This window comes from Eublepharis macularius, chromosome 1 (genome assembly GCF_028583425.1).
Source record: "Eublepharis macularius isolate TG4126 chromosome 1, MPM_Emac_v1.0, whole genome shotgun sequence".
Taxonomy (NCBI): domain Eukaryota; kingdom Metazoa; phylum Chordata; class Lepidosauria; order Squamata; family Eublepharidae; genus Eublepharis; species Eublepharis macularius.
In genome coordinates this window covers 186,753,636-186,778,910 of record NC_072790.1, presented here as the reverse complement: position 1 = coordinate 186,778,910, position 25,275 = coordinate 186,753,636, and the positions used below count along the sequence as shown (strand labels likewise).

At 41.0% G+C, this 25,275-nt stretch overlaps 1 protein-coding gene across 1 annotated transcript in view; it reads left to right on the top strand.

The window, feature by feature from the left end:
- Positions 1-3,413: 3,413 nt before the first annotated feature.
- Positions 3,414-25,275, top strand: part of LYPLAL1 (lysophospholipase like 1) — a 38,915-nt gene continuing 17,053 nt past the window's right edge. The window contains exons 1-3 of the mRNA XM_054998007.1: positions 3,414-3,527; positions 7,079-7,178; positions 22,698-22,867. Coding sequence (XP_054853982.1) covers positions 3,443-3,527; positions 7,079-7,178; positions 22,698-22,867 — 355 coding nt within the window. The 5' untranslated portion in view covers positions 3,414-3,442. The remainder of the gene's footprint in view (positions 3,528-7,078; positions 7,179-22,697; positions 22,868-25,275) is intronic.

Below are 25,275 nucleotides of genomic sequence, written 5' to 3'. Positions count from 1 at the left end.
CTGTGCTAATAAGTGATGAAAAATGAAAAAAGTTGCTATTAGAGTAGTGCAAAATGGGGGAGATACACTGTCACCCCACTGTAGACAAATAAATGGCAAAATGTGAAAGCTATAAACATGAGAAGTCAGTAGTATACAGTGGGAATGGGAACAATTGATTGCTTCACATGTGTTTTAAGAACTAATCCACATATGTAGGAGATTAAAATGCCTTCTACAAACTGCTGTGAATCTCAAAATGAGCACTGGGCCTCCCCAAGGAGAGGCGGTCACTTGCCAATGAAGGTGTGAGCAGAGCCAGAGGATAAAGGCAGTAAGAAGAAAAAAGAAAACATGGATAGGGTTAAACTATATACCACAGTCTGAAAATTAAACACTTGCATAGTGAGACCCCAAAAATATTTAATTAGAAGTTAATCCCAATGAGTTCAATGTGACATAATCCCTAATATCAAACACTGGATAAACCTGTTTCAACTTTATACACACACTTCAGATTACCCACTTCCTAAAATTTCACCTGTATTGTTTTTGCTTGTATTATTTGTTTTCAAGCATAATATTAAGAAACAGTACCTTTAAAAAAGAAATAGCTAAGCTTCATTGTAACCTTTATTTGGAAATGTGCATCTACAGAATTTCTAAGGACTCTCCTACCCAATCCTATGTTATTATAACTGTTGAAATTGATTGATTTGGGGGTTTTTTCCCGCTTTTTTAAATTCAGTAAAAAGCTTTACAAATTCATCTCCAGTTCTATAAACAAATCATGCTAATCATCATGCTAATCAAAATAACATCCCATTTCTTGAATTATCGAACTTTTTACCATGCAGCATGGTAAATGGAGGAAAGCAGAATGATGCAAGTTGTTTTCAGTCTCCACTGGAGAGAAAGGCAGGATATAAATGAAGTAAATAAATAAATCTCATACAGAGTGACATATATAAATTATATTGTCTTGTATGTTGTGCTGCTGGATATTTTAAAATGTTTTTACTGTTTTATGGTGTATAAATTATATGATGTGTTTTTAAACTGCAGCAATCCGCCCTGAGCCCGCTTGTAGAGAGGGTGGAATAAAAGTCTAAAATAAATAAATATAAATAAAAGACTAACAATGCAATCCTAAACTGAATTACATTGAAGTCAGTGGGTTTAGAAGGGTGTAACTGTGGTTAGGATTGCACTGTAATTCAAGTAGGAACAAGATAGTCTTGTTTTTATATTGTGCACATACCATTTCAGGTGTTTAGTATTCTTTTTAAAAGGCTTAACACCTCTATCTCAAGCAGTTTACAGCTTTGTTGCCTTTTTTTTAAATAGCAGCTCTGATCCTGTGATTTGCCAAACAGCACATTATAACTACAAAATTATAGCATACACTGTTGAATATTATACCTTATCTATATAGTAAAATAACAGTGAAAAGTGTTTTGTCTTTCATTTAGTCATTCTTGTTTGGGCATAATACAGACTTCAGGAATTTATCTGCTCTTGGGGAAAATGGATGAAGCCCAGATGAAAGCATACCACTATAGAAGTATATTGTGTAATGAGAAGCAATATGCTGCACAAACATTTGGTTGCTTTATACTGAGTCTATTGGTCCATCCACTCAGTTTTGTCTATCCTGACTGGCATGGGCTGTCCTGTTACCATCAAGTCTTCATTTCAGTTTGTGTTTTCTCATCTCCATGGAGGGGGTCCTGGAATGCAGGAGAAAAAACAACATATAATTTTTAAAAAATAAATGAATAAGTAGTCCCAACATAAACACTTCCCACTTTCAAAAAGTTCTCTCTCAGCGTAACCCCCTTCACAGGAGCGTTGTTGTGAGGAAAAAATGGAGGTGGAGATAATGATGTTGTAAGTCACTCCCAGTAGGGAGAAATAATATCTAAATAAATACTACATTGCTGTAGATTGTGTATGTGTGGGGGGAGTGTAAAGTGCTGTCAAGTCACAACTGATTTATGGTGACCCCAGCGAGGGGCTTTCAAGGCAAGTGAGAAGCAGAGGTGGTTTTGCCAGTGCCTTCCTCCGCAAAGTCTTTCTTGGTGGTCACCCATCCAAGTACTTACCTTGCTTAGCTTCTGAGATCTGACGAGATCAGGCTATACCATGCTGCCTTCCCTCCCATTGCTGTAGATTAGTTCACTTTCATTTATAAATTCAAATTAGGATCCTATGAAACAATGGAATCATAAACTAAGGGTTGTCCCCACACACAAAAAAGCATATTACCATTTAACTTTTTCCGTGGTGGTGGGGAACCAGTAGTAAAAATGTGAAAAAATGTGGGGGAAAATTTTTCTGAGAAAATCCAAAGCCAGTTTTTCTGAGAAAATTGCCAACCCTGTGAAAAAAATGTTGACTTCTGGCAGCTGTGGAAAGAAAATGTTTGGTCCTTGGGTAATCCAAAGACTCTGTTATTTTATTTAAGTTTGCTGACCCAGTAACAGTTCTCAGTTCCATTGGAGCACTGGGTCCTGGAGATCACAATAGCTCTCTGTTGTAATGTGTAGAAGCAGCCTGTAGGAGACAGTTTTCTGCTTTGCGTGTTCATCAGGCTTGGCCCTTGAGGTCTCCTGTAGCAAACTGGTAGTTGTTGAGGCTTGACTGAGAGGCTGACTACAAATGCAGGCTGAGCCCAAGTGACAGCTGAATAAAAACCTGTTTATTGTATATAAAGCTGGTGGGCCATAGTGTTCAAGATACAACATCAAAACCAGTAGCTGACCAATGCTCTAGAACCGTTCAGTGGCATAACTCACACACAATTTATTAAGGCCTTCTGAGAACTCTGGCAGTTTATTCACGTACAGGTAGGGGATGCTCTATTGGGAGCATTCCCCGCTATCTTCTCCACGTTTAACTCCTCTCTTGATCCCCCCTCCCCCGTCAACTCTCGTTTCCCCTCCCAAGGCAATTTGAGGCTACGAGCTTATCCTTGACACCCCGTTTTTTCAATGCTAACACCCACTCCAGCCTGGGACATTTGAAGTAAGAATGCGAGGACAGGTCCCTGACCATCGAGCGCAGAGTTCATTCCCCTTTCTGCGGACTAAGGTGAAGAGCCTGTTGGTCCTTAAGGTGCCACCGGACTCGGATCCTGCTGTTCTACTGCAGACCAGCGCAGCGACCCATCTAAAACCACGCCAGCTAAGGTGCACCTCTCCACACTCCAGAGATTTGAGGCGACAGCTCACGGGGCACTGCTTCTACAGAGCGGGCGTCTTTCGGCCTAGAAAGCCTTCCCACCTGCAACCTCCCTCCCTTCCCCATTGAGTAGCAACGAGCCTGTGACAGCCGCGCAAACCACTGGCAAGTTCAACCCACCGAAGGCGGAGCAGCGGGTCGTCCTGTAGAGCGAGGCTCCACCCGTTGCCTGGCGCGCCGGCGCTGTGAGCCTCTCCCTTCGGCGGAAGCAGCAGCCTGGATGGCGGGTCGGGGCGCCCTGCACAGAAGCGTGGTGGCCCCCGCGGGAAGACATTCCGCCTCGGTCATCTTTCTCCACGGTTCAGGTGGCTGCCTCTGATCCCAAAGTGGTCTGTAGGGGGAGACCCGTCTGCCCTGGCGTGGGCAGGTTCCCTTTCCGCAGCAAACTAGGAGCAGCGAGCGACGGGGCCAAGGTTGCCCCTGGGACGGGGGAGGGGGTCGCATTAGCCTTTGTTCCTTTGTGCAGGGGCAGATGCTTAGGAAAAGGTTCCTGGATTCAGGCTCTCACGAAAGACTATCGTTTCTCTTGTGATGAGAAGATGGCTGTAGGAATGAGATTGGTACCTTTGATATCACAAGACATAATTTCCCCTTTCCATGCATGCGACAATTTAGAGAACTATTTATAAAGTTTGATTATATTATTTGTTTTCAATATTTCTTTTGTACACTCCATTGCACTACACAAACTTATGTACTTACGTAGCCTCTATTTGAAACATAACAGTGACAACAGAGCTACATCCCTCATCATGCAGCAGCACACTGTCTTTTGTGAATCATTTTCCTCTGCTTTGGTGTGACTAACGTCTTGTCCCCCAATTGCAAGCCAGGCTACACAGCAACAAGGCCACCCCACCACCCCCTCCAGTTTGTTTATTCAGCTGGTGGTGCTTCTGTACAGGCTGTAAATGTGGAAAATGCCAGCAAAATGAAGAGCTGGCTGTGTTTCCGTGATAATGGTTGAATCTACAATGGAATTTAAACCCACCTGATCTTTCTCTCGACATACCCAATGATTCTCCGCCCCACCTCCCCCAGGAGCTAACTATTGAGCTAAATAATGTGAGTGTGTGCGATTCAAAGATTATGAGATTCAAAGATTATATGCAAAGGTTTTTTCTCATATAATTTCCACTAAGATAGTGCTGTCAGTCAGTTACAACAAACAGCAAAAACAAAAAGGCTAACGGACTGCAGTCTTTGCACACTTAACCTGGGAATAAGCCACTAAAGAGTCACTTCATGCATCTGATGAAATGGCTTCTCGCTTGTGATTGTTTTTGCTGCAGTAAATCTGTTAGACTTGAAGGAGCCACAGGACTCCTTTCTGTTTCTCTTATATTACTGAGATTTAATAGAATTTCCAATTGTCCCGAAAGAAAATAGCCTGGCTTGCTTTTATATCTCTAACAGCACTGTGATCTGCAGAAATCAGTATATAACAGCCTGGAAATAAATATTACCACCTAGTAATTGCTTCAGGTGCATGGGCAGGTTCACAAGTTGGCAAAAAATGCTGCCCCGTTTTTTACAAAAATAAACAGGAGTCTAATGGCACCTTAATTTTTTCCAGCATTAGTTTTCATGCAATTACTTCCTCAAATGTAGGATTAGGGTCCAGTAGCAACTTAAAGACCAACTTTCTACTAGACGTGAATCTTGCTCTTCTAGTACATACCAACATGGCTACCCACCTGGAACTATCTTCATCAAATACAGTGTAGTAGGATCTCACTGGGCAGACATTTATATATGAGGTTATGAGAAAAAAACCCAGCAGGTACAATAGGTCATGAAATGCAGGAAGTAGAGGGTGAAAAGTTGTATCTGCATATTATTTGTTGTATCTGCATATTATTTAAGAACATATATGAATGTTTTCACTTTAGACAGCTATCCCCCATGAATTTGCCTAATATCCTTTTAATGGCATCTGGACTAGCAACTCTCATTACATCTTATGGTAGTAAGTATCATAAGTGCATTGGCTATCTTGAATCTGCTTCAACTACATTCAGCTTCAAATTTTACTATTAAGGGAAAGGAACAAAGAAGCTGTATTTGTATAAGCCTCATATTTTCTCCCATTAGTTGTCTTTTTCCTGAACGGAAAGGCCCAGACTTTCTTCATTGGAAATGCATTCCAGCCTCTCGATCATTTTGGTTGCCCTTTTGGACATTTTTTCTATTTCCATGATACCCTTTTGTATCTGTGCAACAGTGTCAGCTGTTTTCTTTTCCATCTCTTTCCTAATTATTGCTAGATTAGATTTTGTCTTTTTCACTGCTTCTGCCAGCTACTGCTACTAAAGTGCTACTTTAGAGGCACATGCTTGGTTTCTGTAGTTTTTCAACAGCAGAGTTTCAAACTTCAGGGTGGGGTGCACATCACAGAGGACTCTGGAAAGACTTCAGTGTTGGGGCATCTTTGATTTTCAGCCCACAAGCGTACTGAAACTGTTGCGCATCAGCAAGTACTGTGCTTACAATTATTTAAGCTGTGGCACCTAAGTAGGTGTGCTAGATCAAAGCCTTTTTATGTGGTTTTAAATAACATTTTTTAGAAGTGTGAACACTTATTGGGGTTATAGCACTGTAAAGCTGTTTAAAATGTTTTTACTGCCCTAGTGCAAACTCAGTTTGTGTTTTTTAAGGGATAATTTTTCAGGGAAATTAGAACAGCCAGAGTTGCCAGTTCCTGATGCAGAGACAACACCTGTTGCTTAAAAGCTCCTGGGTAGCCAAGACTTTTTTCAAGAATGAATTCTACTTTTCTACAGTTAGTTCTCTTGCCCTTCTTCCCTGCCTCCTGCTGTGTAGATTCCTTCTTGCTACAGCAGGTGAGGAAAGAGGGTAGGAAAGATAACTGCTGCAGCATTAGGGCAGGAATCTTAATGCAAAAGGAACTGTCTCTAGATCTGAAGCTGGAAGCCTCAATTAGAATTACTCATGACTTCCTTCACCTTTTATTTAATGCCCCCCACCCCCACCCCACCAAACCCCAATGAGCAGATAGGCAGGGTAGAAGAACATGCCAGAGGAGGATAATCTGCCTTGGTGTTGATTTGCTCCACTTGCAGGCTTCTTATCAGTTATAAATGGCAGGTTGAAAATTCCCAGGTATGTTAGACATAATTTGTCTTCCTCTGTCTGTCACATTCTTTGCCAATGTACTCACTCCTGTGAATAATGTATTTTTTAAAGAAATGTTGATTCTACACATTAATAACGTTATTTGTGTTATGTATTTGTGTTATGTATTTAATTTCATTAAATATTCTACAAGTTAATGAAGTTAGTTGTATTATGATGGCATTCCTAAGTCCATTAAAGTCACTGAACAGAGTAACTACACCAAACTCAGAGCCAGTTTGGTGTAGTGGTTAAGAGCGCAGGACTCTCATTTGGAGAGCCAGGTTTGATTCCCCACTCCTCCACTTGAAGACAGCTGGGTGACCTTGGGTCAGTCACAGCTTCTTGGAGCTCTCTCAGCCCCACCCACCTTACAGAGTGCTTGTTGTTGTGGGGATAATATTAACATACTTTGTAAACCGCTCTGAGTGCGTGTTAAGTCATCCTGAATGGTGATATGTAAATTGAATGTTGTTGTTGTTATTAACAACTCTGGTTGTGCTGTTAGTACTGGATTCTACAGAACTTTTCTGCGGATGGCAGCATTTTCTTTGGCACCAGTGGTTCTAGTGTTGCAGGGGGCCTTGCACCAGAAGGAAATGCCACAATCCAGCCTGGACTTTCTCTTAGAGAAATTAGATGATATTTACATTATAATGGATAGGCCTGTTTTTTTATTGTATCTAATCTAATGCAGACTTTATCTTTCTGTATTACTCAGGTGATACTGGCCAAGGAGTAAGAGCCTGGATCAATCAAGTTTTGAATCAAGATTTGTCGTTCCAGCATATAAAAGTCATTTATCCAACAGCTCCTATCAGGTACTCATCAGTGTGTTTTCATGTTAGTCTTGAATTGATAATAATAACAATTGATTTATATACCGCACTTTAGGACAACTTAATGTCACTCTCAGAGTGGTTTATAAAGTGTATTATCCTCACGACAATCACCCTGTGAGGTGGATGGGGCTGAGAGAGCTCTGAGAGAGCTGTGACTGACTCAAAGTGACCCAGCTGGCTTCAAGCAAAGAAGTGGGTAATTAAACATGGTTCTCCACGCTTAACTACTGCACCAAACTGGCTCTCTCGTATAGATCTTTGATTTTTAAGATTATGAAGAACCATGGTAAGTAGCAGTGCCAGGAAGCTCTGAGTACAATGTGCTAATAATATAAATATTTGCAATACTAATGTGCATTTTTATTCAGTTCCCCTTGCTGTAAATTTATTATGCCATTTACTGTTCAAAGCAAGATACATTTTGAGCTTTTGTGCAACTTTTGCAGAGAGTGACTGCTTATCCACATCTCATTAAGGCTTCTAACTGCTCAGACTAAAGATTTTATCTTAAATCCTGAGCAGCTTCCAGCCTTGAAGTGAGACCTGAAAACAGCTTTCACTCCTTTAAGAAAAACTGTTTGCCGGTACAAAATAATTTGTAGGGTTCTTGCAATACTCACCCCATCAAGACACAGAGTTTAATTATAAAATCTTTAGAGTTTAATTATATTTTTATTAAAATAAACTCTAGTCTTTTTAATAAAGCAAGATATCAAAAAGATAAATGCTTATTAAGATAAAACCTACAAAAATAGAACAGATAAAGGCAACAAGAATTAAGCCATTTCTCAATTAAATCTAAGTTTAGGTGAAAGGTTAAGGTTTGTGCAAACACCAAGTCATTACTGACCCATGGGAGGACGTCGCAACGAGACGTTTTCTTGGCAGACTTTTTTACGGGGTGGTTTGCCATAGCCTTCCCCAGTCATCTACACTTTACCCCCAGGAAACTGGGTACTCATTTTACCGACCTCGGAAGGATGGAAGGCTGAGTCAACCTTGAGCTGGCTGGTTGAACCCGGCTTCCTCCAGGATCGAACTCAGGTTTAAATCAATCAAATTTACTATGAAATGCATTAAAGTTCACATAGCACACATTACAAAGGTAACTTTCTCTCCTAGAGGTTCATAAGATTTCTTTCAGCCCAAACTCTGATCTGCTATCTCAGTTAGCACCTTTATGTTATCTTATGCATAAATCTAAGATCTTTTTCATGAGATAACTTAGATAAACTATGATTGGTTTGAGATGTAATTCATTATTCATATTTTCAATTATGTGACATTCTACCTAGCCAAAAAGTGGCACTATTTCCAGCTGCAAGATAAGTTAATCAGTAAAGATGATAGGAAAAATTAAGTGAGCAGAACATCTTCGGTCCATTCTAACAATTAGAGAACATTTATCTGATACTGTCCGCTATTTTTAATAGGCTGTCAAAGGTGAACGAGCATCTGTGTAGTTATACAACATAGTAGAAAAAAACTACAGTAAAGTTCATACAGAGTTCACTGGAATACATGTGTATCACAAAGTATAATGTGCTCTAATCCATATTTTTGTGACAAGAGTATTCATTGTGCATGCTCCAGACCTGATTACTTCAGCCACTTTCTTGGTATGAATAAAACTGTCTCATTGCTGAAATTAACTTGAGATGGTTTGTAAATGGGGATTTTTAAAAATTGTAACCTTTACAATGTGCCTATTATAGTTTCCAAGTGGCACTGTGAAGATGCATGTATGTAAAAAAATGTAGGCCAATTTAGAAAGCAATAAAGCAGTTCTTCAAGTGTTCGCACTGCTTGTGATTGACAGTGCACTGATGGAGAAGGGAAGTCTCAGAGATGTACTAGGATCTCTTATTAAGGACTCAGATGTTTTGAGAAGTAGAAATCTTATCCAACTAACTAACTCAATATCATTATAGGTGGCGGAAAAATTGTGTGTGTTATTGGCTGCTGCAGGAGGTTGCCATCGCAGCTCTGTTTGCACTGCATAGGAATCAGGCCTTTATTCTCTGGGCATGATAGCTTTGAAAAACAAATCTAGAATTATTTAAGTGACCGTCCTTCTTCTGGTGGACTGTATGCCCTGGGGTACTCCTCACTAAGGCGGGATAGTACCTTCCTTTTGAGTTGTAAGGCACCAGGTACTGCAGCCATTCTGAAGCCAAGCAGGTCTGAATCTTGTCAGAGCCTGCACAGTAGACTGCCAGGAAACACATGCCACTTTGAGTTCTGTGGAAGTAAAACAGGCTATTAATGATGTAAGTAAATACATAATGTCTTTTTAAAGTTAAGAGTTTTTAAATGAAGGGAAAAGATAAAAAGTAAAATCAGACTCAAAAAGTGGAGACGACCAAAGACAAATGTGGTAAAAATAATTAAAAGTTGGCCTGTGCGGCAGAGTAAATTTATATCTGTATCCTGGACCTAAAAAGGCTGTAGACTGCAACAGGAGTCTTAGTCCAGGGCAAAGTGAATAAAATAGTAGAAATATTAAATGTTATACAGATGCCTTTGAAATATTATCTTTAAAAAACACATCAAGGTATTTATTGAAGATAATGGTTAGATGGCACTGCATTTTTAGCTGATTATAAGGCTGATGCACAACATTAAATATTTGAAGAATTGAACTTCTGGCTACAAAGTTAATGTCTATAGCTTTGTAAAAGTGGGCATGGGCATGTCAAAAATACAAACTCTATCCAATTTCAGTACAAACTCTAGCCAGAGTGGTACAGCTTAAGTGACCATCAGTAGGGAATCCTTTATGTATGCAGTGTTTTTCTTAAGAACCTGAAAACCATGTATATCGGTGACATGCTTCCCTAACTGCCTCAACAGTATGTTATGAAGAAGGCCAAAGTGTGCCTTGAAAATTTAACCCAATATGTTGAAAGCGTCCAATACCCTGTATCTGTTGGCATGGGGAGGTCCCATTCAATACTGACCCCCCTACCCGGTCTGCCCATTATGGAAAGAATTAGGACATACAGAATTTTCTGATGCAGGCCACCTGTTGCTAACATGTAAGGGCAGTCATGTACAAGTATGTTCAACATTTCTATAAATGATTGGGATGAAGGAATAGAGGGAATGTTTATTAAATTTGTAGATGATACTAAATTGGGAAGGGTAGCAAATACGGTAGAAGACAGAGTCAGAATACAGGATGATCTTTACAGGCTTGAGAACTGGGCTAAAACAGATAAAATGAATTTCGACAGGGATAAATGTAAAGTTCTGCATTTAAGCAGGAAAAATAAAATGCGTAATTATAGAATGAGGAAGACTAGTCTTGGCTGTAGTATGTGCAAAAAGGATCTAGAGATCTTAATAGACCATACACTGAACATGAGTCAGCTGTGTGATGTAGTAGCAAATGTGATTTTGGGCTGTATCAACAGAAGCATAGTGTCCAGATCTAGGGCTGTGCACGGGTGGAGAGATTCAGTATTTCTGCTTCGGGTTTACCCAAAGCGGGAAACCCATTTAGAATACCCCCAAATCCAAAGCGGCAAGATGCTTTGGATTTGGGGTTCGGGAATCGCTTCAGTATGCTCCATGAAGATTTGGAGCAGACTGAAGTGAGGGAGGGAACTCCCTACCACCACCACCCACCCTCCCTGGGGCAACCCCTCTACCCCCACCCCCCTGGAGAGACCCCTCCACCCCCCACCCAACCCTGGGGAGACCCCTCCACCCCCACCCACTTACCTGGCAGCGGGAGGGTCATCAGCTCGGCGGCGGGCCACTGCAGCGGCGGCAGCAGCAGCAGCACAAGGCAGCGCAGCCTGGAGCCAGCTGGCTCCTCTGCCACCGCCGCACCGCCGCCTGTGCCTGAGGGGTGGTGGGTAAGGCTGGAGCCTCCTCCTCTGGCCCTTCCTGCCCTTCAAATGGCTGTGGCGCACCAGCGGCGTGCCAGCCATTTGAAGGGCAGGAACGGCTTTCTCCACCTCGTCCGGCCTTTCCTGCCCCTCAAATGGCCGCCGCGCTGCTAGTACGCCGCAGCCATTTGAGGGGCAGAAAGGGCTCCGGCCTTCCGCCCCAGCCCACAGGCTTGGGCGGCGGCGCGGTGGCAGCAGAAGAGCCAGCCCGGAGCCACCGCAAGGTAGGTGGGGGAGATGTGGGGGGGGTTGATGTTTAAAGGCCCCCGCTGCTGCTTGCAAGCAGCGGTGGGGCCCGTTAAACAAGCCCCGAAGCTTTCTGAAGCATTTCCGGATGCTTCAGAAAGCTTTGCTTTGGTATTCCGAAGCGGGGCCAGCATGCTGGCCCCGCTTCAGGAATACTGAAGCTTGCCAAATCGGGTCCGCTTCGGGTATCTTTACCCGAAGCGAAACCCGAATAGCACAGCCCTATCCAGATCATATGAAGTAATGGTATCACTCTGCTCTGGTTAGACCTCATCTAGAGTATTGTGTTTAGTTTTGGGCACCACAATTTCAGAAGGATAATAGACAAGCTGGAACATGTCCAGAGGAGGGCAACCAAGATGGTGAGGGGTCTGGAGACCAAGTCCTATGAGGAAAGGTTGAAGGAGCACAGTATGTTTAGCTTAGAGAGGAGATGACTGAGAGGTGATAATGATAACCATCTTCAAGTACTTGAAGGGCTGTCATATAGAGGCTGATGTGGAGTTGTTTTCTGCTGACCCAGAAGGTCAGACCACAACCAACGGCTTGAAATTAAATCAAAAGAGTTTGTGGCTAAACATTAGGAAGAACTTCCTGACAGTTAGAATGGTCCCTCAGTGGAACAGGTTTTCTTGGGAGGTGGTGGGCTCTCCTTTTTTGGAGGTTTTAAACAGAGGCTAGATGGCTATCTGACAGCAATGCTAATTCTGTGAATCTAGGCAGATCGTGAGAGGGAGGTTAGGAAGGGATACATCAGTGCTTAGTTCTTGTGGCCCTTTCGTACTTGCCCAGGGTAATGCCAATTGCCACTTTGGGGTCAGGAAGCAATTTCCTCCAGGCCAGTTTGGCTAGGATCCTGACAGTGTTTTGCCATCTTCTGGGCATAGAATAGGGGTCACTGAATTTCCTGCATTGTGCAGGGGGTTGGACTAGATGGCCCTGGATATACCTTCCAACCCTATGATTCTATGATCACCATTTCCAAGAAAGCACAGGTCAATCACTGATCCCTGGACTAACTGGGCAAAGGTAATGGGAATCCAGGAGGGCTGTCCTGCAGTCTCTAAAAATGCCTGTTTATTGTTTTGGAAGCAGAATGAAAAAAATGTATGCATCCTTTAGAGTATAAGAGTAAAGAATGTCTCAAGTTTTCATCCAAAAAATTCTGTTTCATCTGCGTCCCAGGTATCTAAATTTTGGCAAATACAACATGATCTCATTGGGTCCCATCCAGCTCTGCTTCTTGCCTTATCCTCCATGTAATTTCATTTTGCTACTGACAAGTTCCATGGTATTTTTTTCACCTATGCAAAAACGCTCCATTGCTAGCAGTGTTGTTGGCATACTGAGGCTGCATCAGCATTGCAGGATGATGTAACGGTTTGAATGTTCTCTAGTGGGATATTAATTCCAACCTCTTAGCTCAGGTTTGGGCTAGGTGCCTGACAACATCTATATTGGTATATTAGAAAACTTTCTGCACCAGTACCAATGGTCTGTGAACAACGCAAATGGCCAACAAAAGCTTGGTGCAGACATAATATTTCCTGATCTCTTGGCTGTGGTTAAGTGATGAGAAGTGCAGGGAGCTAAAGCCACTGCTGCTCTACATGGAGCTGTGAGCAAACTGACATGTACTTGGGTTGTATAGCAGCAGCAGCAACAACAACAACAATCCATTTGTATACTGCTCTTCTGGAAAGATTAGTGCCTTCTCAGAGCAGTAAACAAAGTTAGTGTATCCCTACAATGCAACTGGGGAGCTGGGGCTGAGAGGAGTGGTTTACCCAAGGTCACCTGGTTTCTTGGCAGTAGTGAGATTCAAATCAGCAAAGTGCTACATCTCAGCCTAACCACTACACTACAGCAGCTCTAGTACTTACTTTTTCACTTAGTAGAAAAGAGCAAGAATCCAGTAGCACCTATAAGACTAACACAATTTGTGGTAGGGTATGAGCTTTCGTGAGTCACAGCTCACTTCTTCTGATACTGCTAGAATGTGAGTCCATCTCACTCACATTCTAGCTGTATCTGAAGAAGAAAGCTGTGGCTCATGAAAGCTCATACCCTACCACAAATTTTGTTAGTTTGGATTCTTGCACTTTTCTACTGTTATAGACAGACTAATATGGCTACCTATCCTGATCTATCTCCATGGATTATAGTTAGTGTTCAGCTTGTGATAATAATACTGCTGTGTGATTCTAGAGATATAAAATTTCTAGAACTTTCGAGGCCAAATAGAAATTTTGGGGGAAATTGAAGCATATGCAATACTTACTGTGCGATAAAACCTAAACTAATGTTACTGCTTTAACTACATAAAATGTATCATTTATAACTTACTTAGCATATAAGATTGCAATAGTTGACATATTTATGGAATTTGAAAATTACAGATCTTAGTTTTCTACAAGCAAAATCGTAAATATACACAATACTTCAGAAAGAACTGCAAACGGATACATCCCTGTGCTACACATTAGCACATAATTTTTGCTATCTGAAAAGCAAGGGGGAAAGAGTTAAACAGAAACCACAACATAAAATATATTATTTGGTCAGAAAAAGGGTCACACACAATAAAACTAGTAGCATTTTTGATAAGTAGTTTTATAACATTAGTGTACTATCAGAATACACATTATATAGCATTTTATGTACGTACAAAAAATAAAAGTCTCTAATCAGAATCAGTTTCCAAAATTTCTGGTACTGAGCCTTCATTTTTATCTTCATGCAGCTCTTTGGAAAACCTGAGATTTGCCTGACTTGAAACAAACTTCTTTACTCTTTCACATGCTCCTTTTTTTCTTGATTTGGTATGATTGCTTCCAAATATGAATCACTTTCTTTCACCTAGTGTAGAAGATGAGGAATCTGAAGCAGGTGTGAAGTAAGAGGAGTCAGAGTCTGCGTTGTGCACGTTCCTTGCCACCATGTTAGAGAAGGAATGGGTTTGGCAGAGTCCAAGACTAAACTCTTGACAGTGTCCTGTATTCTGCAACATTAGAGAGAACCTTTCTAACATAAAATCCCAAGAGTGTTTCTTGTTGGCTAATCCAGTCAAATGCAGCAGGAATGCTATCATCATTGACATTATTACCTTTGACTCTTGGATCCAAGAGATTTGCAGATGCATGAATTGGTAACAAAATTCTTCTTGTTTTTTATTCAAATAATTCACCTTTCTTCCAAACTTGTAAGTGATAATATGTTTAGACTGTCAAATACAGTGGATTTTATCTATGCAATAAGGTAAGGAATGTCTGACAACAGTGCACCATATAGTGATTGTTGACGAAATAGGATGTTGAATCTGCAGCTGAACCCAGAAGGTATCTTCGTCAAGAGCAAGGTTCCATACTCTCCTGCCTACTTTAAGGTCTTCAGGTTCTTGAAGTGCATCTTTATTTTTTAGCAAACTTTCAAATGTCCTGCCCTGAAAGGTAAAATGGCCACTCAGTTGTTTCATCCCTGAGCCTATGGGAATGCTGATGTGCCATGGGTACTGGACTTGCTAGGGATAGTGGTAGAGTAGGAGAAGATTTTGTTGTCTCTACGAGGGCCTATTTATAATTGGTAAACAAGACTAATATTATTAAATTTTGTCACAGATCAGTGTTCTCTCAGTCATTGGAACAGTGTCTAGAAATAATCATTGAGGACATGGGGGCCACATAGAGATGTGATCGGCCAGGGGGGAAAAATGGGGAAATGGAGGGCGGTAGGGTTGCTATCTCTAGGTTGGGATGAGAGAATTTGGGGGTGGAGACTAAAGCTGGTGGGGTTTCGGGAGGGACCTCTGCAGGGTATAATGCCATAGAGTACACACTCCAAAGCAGCCAAGGGATCATCAGATCTACAGAGAGACCCTAAACCCTGCAGGGGTTAATCTTCAGCTCTGTTTTTTTGTTTCTGTCTTTGAATTGTCTAAATACCAAAACAGTTGTTTTTTCCACGAGTTGTCACATCTACCCTCTTTCTTCAGCTGGGAGGGGTTACCTTCTCCAGTCACTAATGAGGCCCTGAACAAGATTATGTTCTGAAGACCATCTTATGGCAGTCAACTCCCAATGAAGAATATCAGCTGCCCATTCTGGGCCAATAGCCTAACAAAGTAGCCAAAATAGTACTAGTAAATCTGGTGTCACACCATTGGGCTCAATAGCCCTAAAGGTGGCAGAATGTTAACTAGGACTTTCTGTTTATAGAATAGAGGTGCATTTTCAAATATCTGCATAGTACTTTGGAGTGTAGTTGTGGTCAAATAAATATTTTGCACAGATTAGTTAATCTATTGATGGAAATAAAGGTTTGTATTTGAATGAGTCATTGAATACCTACTATGTAAATAGGTAGCCGTGGGTAAATGGGTAGCCATGGGTAAATGGGTAGCTGTGTTTGTCTATAGCAGACTGCCTGAACTCTGTCTCTTGGAGAGTGGGGTAGTGGATGTGGAGAAATTAGCATTGGTAATGAGACAGGAAGTCAGTGTCTCGATTCAGTCCAGGTGGATGCATTGTCTTGAGCTTCGTTATCAATTGCGATTCAGCAGTCTCTCTAATCTCCCTTTGAAATTCCTCTGCTTGACACTGGCTTCCTGTCATTACCAATGCTGATTTCTCCTCACCCACTCCCCCTCTGCATACCCCACCTATTCAATCAGGCCTGCCATTGTCATTCACCAGCTGGTAGCATTCAGCTTCCACAATCACTCCACTCTCTAAGATATAAGGACAGATGGTCTTACACTCTAGCTGTATCTGAAGAAGTGAGCTGTAGCTATCAAATGTTAATCTTATAGGTGCCACTAGACTCTTGCTCTTTTCTACTGCTACTTCGTAAAAATAGTCATATCAGCTTTCCATTGTTAAATACAACTTTAAACATGCTGTTAGTTAAGGTGGGACTTTAAAAATACTGTCATCTGCCCAAGTGGTTTGAAAGTAAATGGTGTTTTTTTCTCCATCCTTTCAGTCTGTATCATTGCAACTTTAAATACTATTTTAGCTGCTACTAGTGTGACTTTAAACATTTGTTCTCCTTTGAATGTCTAAATCTGAACAGAATACTGCCCATTTTCTCCCATCGTTTTCTTCCTAAATAGAAAGTGATAGTTTAAATTGGCATTGCAGCAATGAATGTGGCCAAGTTAAAATTATGTAGTCTCAACTTTTTGAAATAAGTATACCCTACCTTTTAAAGTTTCTCTTTAAAAAATCTAGGTCAAAGAATCTTTGCTTTATGTAGCATTTCCTTCTCACAGTTCTTCCCATTGTAAATCCAAAAATCAAGCTTTGAATAAATTGATACTCTGAATGCATTCTTCCAGCAATCATCAAATAACCTGGATGCTTTTGTTACGCATTTTGTTACTCATTTTACCCCTTTTACATTTAAGTAAATATTTGTGGAGCCCTAAAAATGGCTTTGTAGGATAGTACAAACTATTTTTGAGCTTGCAGTGGCTTACTTCTCAGAACAGGTCTCTTGTTTGGCTACAGTGCAAAATCGCCAGTCAATTTGGCACCATTTAAATATATTGGCAGGAGCCTTGTTGATCATAGCTGAGGTAGATCAGTAAAATTGTGTTAGGGGATGTACAATGCCAAGTGCCCACCCAGACTGTCCAGCAAATATATTATTAACTCCTTAGATTCAGGGTTCATATTTTCATACACCAACTTCGACCCATATATGATAAAGATTTATATGGGTGAATAAAAGCGAATCAAGGATTCTCTTTATGCAGACAGTGTAAAATGAGATGAAATGGGATACTAGTTCTCTCCCATATCATCTATCTCTTTGCTTTTGGTTAGCTGCAGGTATTTTTGTAGGCACATTTAAAGAGTTTGCAAGCCTGGTTTTGGAATAAGAATATGATAACAAATTCAGTGGGTGTCTCCATTACAGATGCCTCTGATATTATGGCTGTTCTCCAGCTGTGATAAACTGTAGTCTAGTTTTCTCTGGCTTGTTCAATGTGCACTTAAATGTAGGCTTTTATATTCTATTTTAGTGGTGTGGTAGAACTTGGGAGCCTGTTTAAATTTAAGGTGTTGGGTAAGATGACATAGTAGCATTTTTCAATCTTGGTTGTTGTCAAAGAATGAAGAAATAAAGGTTGCAGGAAACACATGCTACTCAGAAAATATTTTTGTGTTGTTCCTGCAATCTTGTTAGGCTTTGGAGAATTTTGTTTTTTAACGTTTTAGCAGAAAACGTTGCTGGTGATATGTGGGGTGTGGCTGGAATTAACTTCAAGGCTGTGCTGCCTCTTCCCACCCTCCTAGAGTCAATTCACCACCCAAGCAGCCTCCCCAAGTCCAGATTCAAGGCAGGCTGCATTGTTTGTCTGTGGTCTGCTGTGGATTGGTTGGGAAGGGGGGCGTGCACATCCTTCCCATTGGTGTTACTGCCTCCTAGGTACAACAGGCTGCAGAGACTCTCCACAGCCTCTAGGAGCCTGTGCAGCATGTGAAAGGACGAAGCAGTATGTGGAGCTTCGTGGAAGGCATTCTCCCCATGTGTGCCACTACTGCCTGGCTGTAATGTGCTGGAGAGATTCTCTGTAGCCCCTTGAAGTTGGAGCAGTACGAGTTGTGAGCCAGACCTATTTCCTCATCATTATGAACAGGCCTTTCAGCATCCATACTGAACTTGATAACCCTCATTTATTCAAAACATCTTTCTCTGATACTAATCTCGTCTGAGAATTAAAGCTGGCTTAGTGATTTTCTTGGTTTGGACATACAATTCATCTATTTGGATATGCTTGAGCTTCAAGGACATTGTGGGTTAGGAACATCCCCTTAGTTTAGAGGTAGCAGCCATTTCTCATGCCTAGCTCTCTTACAGCTCACAGCTGAAAAGAGACCATTGAACACATCAGGCCCAGTCAAAACATGTGATTGGAAACAAGGACTACTGCCTGAAACTATCAGGGATTTCAAGAATTTACTATAGGTTTTAGAACTGCATCTTGCAGTTTCTCCCCTTATCTAGAAATGAATTGTTTCTAGTTCCTGCATCAACATAATCACAGTAGGCAAGAGTGAATTCTTAGCCTCTCTTCTTGGGGCTTGGTTCCTGCATGCATATTCGGGCAACATCAAGTCGTGATTCGCATGCGAGAGTGGAGGACCAACATCACATGTCACACTTCCATGTTCTTTCACACATTCAATTGTCAGTCATCAGATGTACAAGCCTGAATGAAACAGTTGATGTTCATTGATGAATGAATTGGCTTTTATAGAAAATAGAAATTGCTTATAGTCGTGAATTGCTGGGATGCCGAGGTGTTTTGTAAGCCATTCAGTACTGGCCTTTGAATCCTGATGTAAATATAGCATGGAAAAACATCTTCATTGACATATTGAAGTGGAAAACCTCATTTTTGAAATTTTAAGCTTCCTAAAGGTTTAGAAGCAAAGCAAAAACAAAGGAGGGCTTTAAAAATATTGTTTGGCTTTGGAGGTGATTTTTGGTTTGAATATAAACCTGGAAGCTGAGATCCATTTGTAAAGCTCTAGGCCCGGGTACAGCAAAGTAATTAAGCCCCTCCATCTATCTTCAGTGGGCAAAACCTCCAGAAGGCAAGGCAGAGCCAAAAAGGTTAACTCATTAAAATCAAGCACTCTTGAAAAAAAGGCTCAGCGATGGCTGAATGGCTTTCAGAAGAAGCTGAGCTAACATTTTTAGAAATTATGAGTTTCCCCCCTAAAGTCTACACGTACATTAAGCTGTTCATCAGAGTTGTAGTTGAATATGCTTATATTTGTGCTGATGGAGAATGCTTCTGTTGCCAATGGGATAGAGGCCAAGAGACATCAGGAAATAGTACCAGCGGATTAATCGACACAAAGCTGGATGTCAGGGAAAGAAAACAAATCTCTTTGTTCTCTTACAGAAGTAATGGCATCCATACTATAGCCACATCTACTCAGATTCAGTGCATGCAATCTTACAAGAAAGAATCTGTCAGCTATTTTAAAAAAGTGCACTCTTTAAAGTTACTCTGTACTGTCTGACACCCTAATTACCTATTAAAATTACGTTTCAGATTCAGACTGTTTTGTCCCTTACCTGACAAGTGTTATTTTTTTGTTGCTAAACTAGACTGATTGTCCTCAGACTGTGGTTGGATTCAGACCTTCCTCTTTAAAAGACTGGATTACACATTCCTCCTCTGCCCCAAGATCTTGTGTTTTGATGGTGTGGCACCTTGATCCTAAACACATTTGTCTGAACTAACGCTGTTGCATTTCTGATGCATAAATAGTGATCTTTTTTAAAAGCCATTTGTTTTAATGGCAGCAACAGCAGGTAGAGACTTGAAGAGGAATATCCATATTTGTAGGCTTCAGTTGAAATGAATAAGATAGACTTTATGAGTACTGCAGCTTCTTATGGGTATCAGAGCAATTACTCAAATCACACAAAGTTAAGACTAGATCTTAAGATCTATTTTTACAGTAAAAGAAAACTGCTGCAGTGGAGTGCAGGAACCCCATCCCACCGGCACCCTGTCATGCACGGCTTATCTCCCCAGAGCTGCTTCTCAGCTGACCTTCAGTGCTGGAAAGGACATAGGCTCGGTGAAGAATGCTTGTGTGGATAGGGTCTGGGAGGGAAGAATATATGGTGAGTGTACAAAAGGATACCCTCATCTCTGTATCCTTTGTGTGGTGAAAAATGGATCCTCTACTGTGCTTTCTTTTTTGATTAGCAAAGTTCCTCATTTAAACACATAGAACTGCTGCCATTGCTGTAGTTTGACTTTTTGGTCTACTTCAGAGATGCATGCATGCAGCCACCCACAGATGAGGCTATTTGAGCTGACAGTCTGTGGAAAACAAAGTTTTGCAAATGGCTTCCTTGCATTTTGGGATGATTTTAATTATTCTGTCAAAAGTTTAGGCCGTCCTTTTATGGAAGATTGCATTGGTGTGCTTACAATCCACCCAAATACTGTGGTGGCCATTTGCACAAACAGCTTATCCCATGGGGAATTGCGCCTGCAAGATGGAGCTGCTTATGCTGAATCAGACCCTTGGTCCATCAAGATCAGTATGATCTACTCTGACAAGATACGGTATGTGTGGTCATCCATGTGAATGTGTATGTTATGTGCTGTCAGGTTGCTTCCAACTTTTGGTGACCCTATGAATTAACAACTTCCAGAATGTCCTATCATTAACAGCCTTGCTCAGATCTTGCAAACTGAAGGGTGTGAATTCCTTTGTTGTGTCAGTCCATGAGCATACATACCTGCTAATTTAGTCTGGAGAAATAAATCTTGCTGTAAACAGACAATGTATACAGGACTTGAATCTCTTTAGTCTTCAACATAGAGCAAATGGCACATTTGGCATCCTAAATGATGCCACAGGATATTACTAAGTTGATCATAGCAATAAGTATGATAGGGAAGGTGATGGGCAACTGCAGAGCATGGGGAACCCAGTCTCCCTTGACTCTTAGCCCAGACCTGAAATCCTAAGCACACTTGTCAAGAAAAAATGCACATTAAAGACCAGTGTGCATAATCTGATTTCCCATGGGATGCTAAAAAGTCTCCCGGTATTTTCTTCACCCCAGACTGTGAAGATGGCTGATGGTGAGTTTCTTGGCAACCACTGAGGAGGGTGTGGAAGCAACTGTAGATGATGGTGACCATCTTCATGATGTGCTGTTCTAAATATAACACAGCTTTTTTGGGTAGGAGCTAAAAAAAACTTCCTCGAATCTGGAAGTTCCCATTCAAATCTTTGCAATGAATTTTCTAGATAGTACTAAGTAGGCTACTAATTCTCAGACCACAACTACCACCATACCCCATGCCACATTGGAATCCCCATGCAGTTTCTCCAACAGAATGGCACACTTTTGCCAGTTCTCCCTTCCTACAAAGACTTTGCCCCTAAGCTATACCTGAGGGTTCCCAAGAACAAAATTTCAGGAGGTTCAGTAGGAGAAAGTGGGAAAGTACTGTACTGAAAGTGCCATGAATGGTAAGATGCATGTCAGTAATATGAGCCTACGTTACCCTGCTGTTGTAAGGATAAATGAGCTAATGTATATAAAGGGCTTTGTATAGTCTAAAGTACAACATACTGTATGCATGCTAAGGATCATTGTTACTATGGCTGGGGAGGGCGGCTGTGGAGATCTCATAGGGTTATTAGTTGGATGTAGAAAAGATGGATGTAGAAGTGCATCTAACTCACTGTCCATTGCATTCAAAATTCTGTTGGTGATGAATTCGAATGGAAAAGTTTGAGAACGGAAAAGCAGAACAAAACTGACCTGGGAGAACATACTTGTAATCTATCTACTAACTGATTTTCATTATAAGGAAGCAGTTTCATTAAGTGGTATCTTATTTGTTACCATGAACATCATCGGGATAAATGTCAATAATCAGATGAAGTTATAGATACTGGAATATTACATATTTGAAGGAAAGACAGATAGGTGGCTTAGGTGCCAGCAACTAGAATGAACTTGTGGGAATTTCACATTAAATTATAATGTTTTAATAATTGTGGATCTCTCAAAGCACCAGAGATGACTGGCTAAACAGGGCTGCTTTCCAATTTGATCTAGGAATAATGGGAAAGCAGGAAAGTACCAGAGTTTTAAAGTTTATTTTACTATGATTCAGTGAAAGTTAAGATGTTTTAGGCACAGCCCAGATAAACTGAAAGGATCTTTTTTTTTTAAGAAAAAGTATTTCCTTACTACTTTTATGTACATTGCAGTCATGTCCTCTCTCAGAGTAGCTGTGAGACAGATCATTAGTCACATGTTATAAAATGGTAAATTGAGGACAATCAACACACTTAGTTAATTCGCAGCTGAAATAGCAACTGAAGCCAAGATCCAAGTCCACTGCTATCTACTACTCTTTAACACTACGGAAGATTTTACCAGCCATTTGGGTAACAGTAAAACAGCAGCTTCCCTAAAATGGAAAACTTACTAGGAAGTCTGAACCATACCCTATCCTGTAGCTTAGTAGGTTCTGATACTGAACATGAACTTAGCAGGAGAAAAGTGCCTGTGACAACAGACTTTGGGCCAGTAAGTTGCAAGGGCAGAGTTCAGTTGTGTGACTCAGTTATGCCCCTCTTGCTCTTAAAATTTCCTTCTGCTCGAGGGAGACGTGGGCATCAAAATAAGGATATATACGCTGTAATATGTAATATGAGACTTAACTACATCAGTATTTCAATGACACAGCCTTCTCTGGTAAAACTTTAGTGTGCGGAAAGGCCTTACAAGATTGCTTGGTAGTTGTGTTTTGCCTTTGTTCTCATGCAGTTTTCATCAACCTTTCTTCCAGGCCATACACACCTATGAGAGGATCCTTGTCCACTGTGTGGTTTGACAGATATAAGATCTCGAACGATTGCCCAGAACATATTGAAACCATTGACTCGATGTGTCAAGAGCTTACAAGTTTGATTGATGATGAAGTTAAAAATGGCATCAGGAAGAACAGGATACTCTTGGGTAAGATTTAAAGGAAGAACATTTAAAATGCATAAGAGAGCTCATCCTGTGAGCTGAGCCAAGCCGGAAATATGATAAGTGGTTGTGGAGGCTTTGAGCAGCCAAAGAACTCTTTAAGCATTTGGTGGATTTGCTGCTGATGCCTTCAAGGGGCAGTGTACAGCCATTTTAACTGAAAGCAACCTAACTTAGCTTTTTGTGTTGGGCTTCTGCTGGAAAGCATAAGTCACAAGCTAATTAATTTGGAAATTAATTATGGGCCTCCCTTAGGGATCATTGTTAAGGAATGAGCTCTCACCAGGCAGCATCTAAAAATCTGTATTTAGAGCTCATTTGGGCTGAGAAGCAAAGAGACAATACAGTGGTAGTGGAAAGTGCCATCAAGTCATAGCTGACTTATGGCAATGCTGGTGGGTATAGCAATCCCTGCAGGAGTTTTCAAGGCAAGAGACTAATGGAGGTGGCTTGCCATTGCCTGCCTCTGCATAGAAACCCTTCTGTTCTTTGGAGGTCTCCCATCCAGTTATTGACCAAGACAGACCCTGCTTAACTTCTAAGATCAGGCTTGCCTGGGCTGTATACTGGTTGAATTCTGATGTTATGACATACCATATTATATGAAACCATAGTTTGATTAAACTCCAGTTTAATATGTTGTCTGAAAGTAGGCTGTGGGTTACTGTTGGGTGCTAAATTGGAATTCTGTATCATCATTTCTACTTTCCTTGAACTAGGTTTTGTGATGATGCTTGAATGTAGACATCCCAGTTTGCTCAATAGTGCCCCCTCCTCTTAGCCTCCCACAGGGGCAACATAGACCATAAAAATTGCTCTAGTTCCATTCACCTATGGATGATACTTCCTAAGGAGATGCCTTCCTTCTGACGGTGCCTCCACCCTGGTAACGATTACAGCAGAAATGTACTTTTAAGGCTTCAACCCAACCAGAGGGGAATTTTAAAAGGCAACCAAAAGGACCATTGAGAGAATCGGGGCTGTAGAAAATCTGCTTGTGTGAGTTGATTTTAGAGGGATGCATTGAGAAGCCTGAACAAAAAGGGGAGGCAGAAGGTGGCTGATGAACAGCTAGAGAGATTTGGACGTGTGTATGTTTGAAAGAGAGAGAGAGGCTTATTTTGTTTCTGAGGTTAAAGTTCAAGAATTAAATGAAGCGGCTATTGAATCTTTTAACTGAGAACAAGGAGGCACTAGGGATTCTGCTGGAAAAGGGGCAAGCAGCAGACTAACAAATTATGGCCTGTTACATAACCAGGAGTTGTAAGACAAACTGGTTTGACAGCTCATTGTGGTGTCTGAATGTAACACGTAAAATGAAAAATTCTGTCACACAAATTCAGTCTCAATAGGAGCTGCAGAAGAGCACAATCGTACATTCATTGTGACAAGACTTGTGAAGAAGAATGTTCCTTGTGGATTGTACCAATATTTTGAGGACTTGAGCAGCTTAAATGCTTTACAGACAAGGCTGCTTCACACATGTCTTTTTAAAACATGGGTTTAGGGGGAAAGTATATGCTATCAAGTGTAAAATTTGTACAAGCCTCTCTTTCACCATGTTACTGTGTGGTTTCTGCAGCTCCCAGTTAGACATCCAGAGTTCAGGTATGCACATTTTCCCTCCTCTATACCCCTGTAAGAAAACTGCTGTGTGTGAAGTGGCCCTCATCTTTTGCTATGATTGTAAGAAGCAAGTGCTTACAGGCTTCTCAATGAATAATCCAAGGTGCAGAAAACTTGCTTTAAATGTGGGGATTTCTAAAATCATATCCAGATGCCACCAAGATGCTGTACAATGGAGCCAAAACCCTTCTGCCTGGTTTCTTTCTGGATCCAGCCCCTCCTCTAAGTCTTTGAAGGGACCTGCTTTTTTTTCCTTGATGGATCATTGCCTTGGCTCCAGGATGTGTTGTTTTGGACAGGGATCAACAGAGTCTATTTGATCTGGTTTTCCTGTTTTACCTGCTGGCGTAGAAGTATATGAAGAAGAGCAGGTGTCTTCCATAGAACTGGCTGGGAGGGCATCCCATACATAGGACACTGTGTTGTGTCCTAGAAAAACACAATCTGGGAAAGACTGTTTGGAAGACAGTTTTTCTGTGTGGAAAGACATTTTTTGGGAACACGATTCTACTTGGAACAAGTGACTAGTGACTGCCCAAAGAAAACATTATTCTGAACTACTTAAATAGCACAGGTGAATGCTTGCACTTAAAAAAATGGAATTAATATGTCTTGTTGAAACCTCTTGTGTTTTATATAACTAAAAAAATGTGTTCAGCTTGATAGATAAATCCGTTCATCCAAGCTTTTTTCCCTGTCATTAATCTGTTTACCATTTTTCCATAGCAGGTTTTTAAAAAATAATACAATGCATCTTATGTTAATAC